Source organism: Podarcis tiliguerta (assembly GCF_965153285.1).
Source record: "Podarcis tiliguerta genome assembly, chromosome: 16".
NCBI lineage: Eukaryota > Metazoa > Chordata > Lepidosauria > Squamata > Lacertidae > Podarcis > Podarcis tiliguerta.
Window position 1 is genome coordinate 40,767,350 of NC_139549.1, and position 2,991 is coordinate 40,770,340.

General features: G+C 47.9%; 1 protein-coding gene across 1 annotated transcript; it reads right to left on the reverse strand.

The window, feature by feature from the left end:
- Positions 1–948: 948 nt before the first annotated feature.
- UBB (ubiquitin B) lies at positions 949–2,471 on the reverse strand. The gene is made up of 2 exons (XM_083416389.1): positions 2,332–2,471; positions 949–1,713 (listed from the first exon to the last, which is right to left on the reverse strand). The coding sequence occupies exon 2, from the start codon at positions 1,706–1,708 to the stop codon at positions 1,019–1,021; it is 690 nt and encodes a 229-aa protein (XP_083272515.1). The 5' UTR covers positions 1,709–1,713; positions 2,332–2,471; the 3' UTR covers positions 949–1,018.
- Between the last annotated feature and the right edge of the window lie 520 nt (positions 2,472–2,991).

Here is a 2,991-nt window from a genome sequence, read left to right on the forward strand (position 1 = left end):
AGTTTCCCCCCTGCTACCCAAGTGGCTTAGAGACTCCAAACCAATAAAAACTTGTCAACTTGAGAGCTTCTAACATTTCACCTGGTATTATTTCCAAGCCCAAATTGTCTTGCTTTGAATCATAAGGCACCATATTCAGCTTTCAGTTTCTGTACCTCCTTGGAGCCATTTTATAGAGTTCCCAGACAGGCATATGAGCCAGCTTTCCTGGATTAGCTTACTTTACTGCACTATTAAGCTCATAGAAGTTAGCTAAATGGATTAGAGACATATGTAGTGCACAGGTGACGAACAAGGGCATGAGAAGCTACCAACTGGAATAAAAGATACTCCACTTTGAGCTAGTTCCTCAAGATTGCAATTTAAGGTACTTGAGCTGAACCGTTCAGCTAAGTGGAGGAAAAACCTATTGTGACACTGCTGTTTATTAAATAGACTGAAATACAAGTTTGGGGCATTTCCCCAAAGGCCAGCTTCCAATTTACTTCCATTGAGGCAGGGTTAGAGTTGAACTAATCACAACTGTAGTTTAACAAGAGATTTACTCCAATTGTTTCCCAGTTTACACCAGCTATTTGCCATCCCACCATAGGAGCCGATAGCTTCAATAGCACTGAATCTCAAATTCAATTTACCGGTCAACAGTTCTCCAGTTTGGCTGAAATAAAACCACTCCACATAAGCAGTGCTCCTCTCGCCTTTCAGTCATTAGTGAACTCTTAATGCTTGCATGTATGACTTCAGCAATGCAATCTCATTTGCTGAGGCTGCCTTAGCTTCTGGCTTAAGACAATTATGTAAGTTAAAGTTTGTCAACATGATACTCAAACAATTATGCCCCCTGCCAAGTATTTGCCAGATATTGTTCAAGGAAATATTCAGCACAAACACCCCCCAAAATATACTGAAGCTAAATCACCAACCACCTAAAATGATGAAACAAGTACATTTGGGAATGCAACAGCTTTAATGAAACAAAGTGCAGTGAGGTTTACTTGGGTGGTTGTAAGTAGCAAGTTTAAATGCCACCCCTTAAACGTAGAACCAGGTGCAAGGTGGACTCCTTCTGGATGTTGTAGTCAGACAGGGTGCGGCCGTCTTCCAGCTGCTTGCCAGCGAAGATCAGCCTCTGCTGGTCAGGGGGAATGCCTTCTTTGTCCTGAATCTTGGCCTTGACGTTCTCAATGGTGTCACTTGGCTCCACCTCCAAGGTGATGGTCTTGCCTGTCAAGGTCTTCACAAAGATCTGCATGCCTCCCCTCAGGCGCAGCACAAGGTGCAAGGTGGACTCCTTCTGGATGTTGTAGTCAGACAGGGTGCGGCCGTCTTCCAGCTGCTTGCCAGCAAAGATCAGCCTCTGCTGGTCAGGGGGAATGCCTTCTTTGTCCTGAATCTTGGCCTTGACGTTCTCAATGGTGTCACTTGGCTCCACCTCCAAGGTGATGGTCTTGCCTGTCAAGGTCTTCACAAAGATCTGCATGCCTCCCCTCAGGCGCAGCACAAGGTGCAAGGTGGACTCCTTCTGGATGTTGTAGTCAGACAGGGTGCGGCCGTCTTCCAGCTGCTTGCCAGCAAAGATCAGCCTCTGCTGGTCAGGGGGAATGCCTTCTTTGTCCTGAATCTTGGCCTTGACGTTCTCAATGGTGTCACTTGGCTCCACCTCCAAGGTGATGGTCTTGCCCGTCAAGGTCTTCACAAAGATCTGCATTTTCTCTGCAAGGGGGGGGGGAAAGCAGCACAATTCAGATTTGGAAAAAGTCTCACTTCATTTAAGATGCCCCGACTTAAAACAAGAAGCCAGCAATCAACCCACTGACCAAACAATACCAACTCCGCTTGCCAATGGCAACGAGCTCCGCCCCCTTCAGACCAACAAGGCAGAAAGAGCAAGGATGCGCGCGCACCCCTAGCCGACGCCTGGCTACGTGACGTCACAGTGCCTGGCTACGTCACAAGCGCAGGCGCGTTAACGGCCTTCGCCGTGTTGTTTGTCGTCTCTTCCTCGAGGCGGCCATTTTGGGCCGCGGCGCCTTTAGGCTTATTTGGCCAATTCGTACCCGAACTGGCACGCGTACACGTCGAAATGACAGCAACTCTTGAGGACCATATTGTGCCCCCTCGCTTAAAGGCTGATGACCCCTCAAGTCCCAACCGGATTCCCTTCTCGCCCCGCTTTCGCCCCTCAGCCGCTCCAAAGTATCCCTCACGAGCCCAAGCACCCTTCAGAAAACAGCCCTTCCTCCTAGCCTGAAGGCAGCTTTAACGAAGAAGCCAAGCGGCAGAGGAAAAAGGAGAGAAATGAGCCCTATTTCCCAACGAAAACTATCTCACCGCAGAGCTCGAGCCGGTCCAAGCAGACAGCAAATTCCAGGCGAGGAGAGGCGATTTGTTCTAGCTGCGCAGCTGCCCGCGACCTCCTTTTATATAGGTTTTTCGCTGAACAATAAGATCACTCCGCCAAAAGGAAAAAAACCCGCCAGCCAGCCGCGTAAGAAGGACTATTTTCCGCCCCGCGCGTGCGCTCTGTCAAGCCGTAGGCTGAGAAGGGGAAAAGCAACAGAGGTGACGTCAGGAGCTTGGACCCCGCCTTTGTCGGGGTTTTTTTTTCACTGGCAACGCGGAAGGATAAAACCGCCTCAGCTGCGCTAAGTTGTTATTGGCGGTTGGGGGAGGGGCAAAGAGAACAAGGTGTGAGGAAGGAGCTGAGGCGAAGTACCGGAGTGGGTTGTTTTTCGCAAGCCTGGAATGGTTTGCAATAAATACTGTATATAATAATATTGTTCTTGTTATTACATATTTATTTATGCCCTGCCTTTTCCCCTGACGGGACTCAAGGCAATTTACAGATTAAAAAAAAACTGTCAAAAACAGAAAAATCAGTTCATTAAAAAAATTTCACAATGAAACACTGATAAAATTAAAACTATATAGATAAACTTATGCCTGAATGTCAGTAGCACAAGAGTCTGATCACTTTTGGAGGAGCAAGGT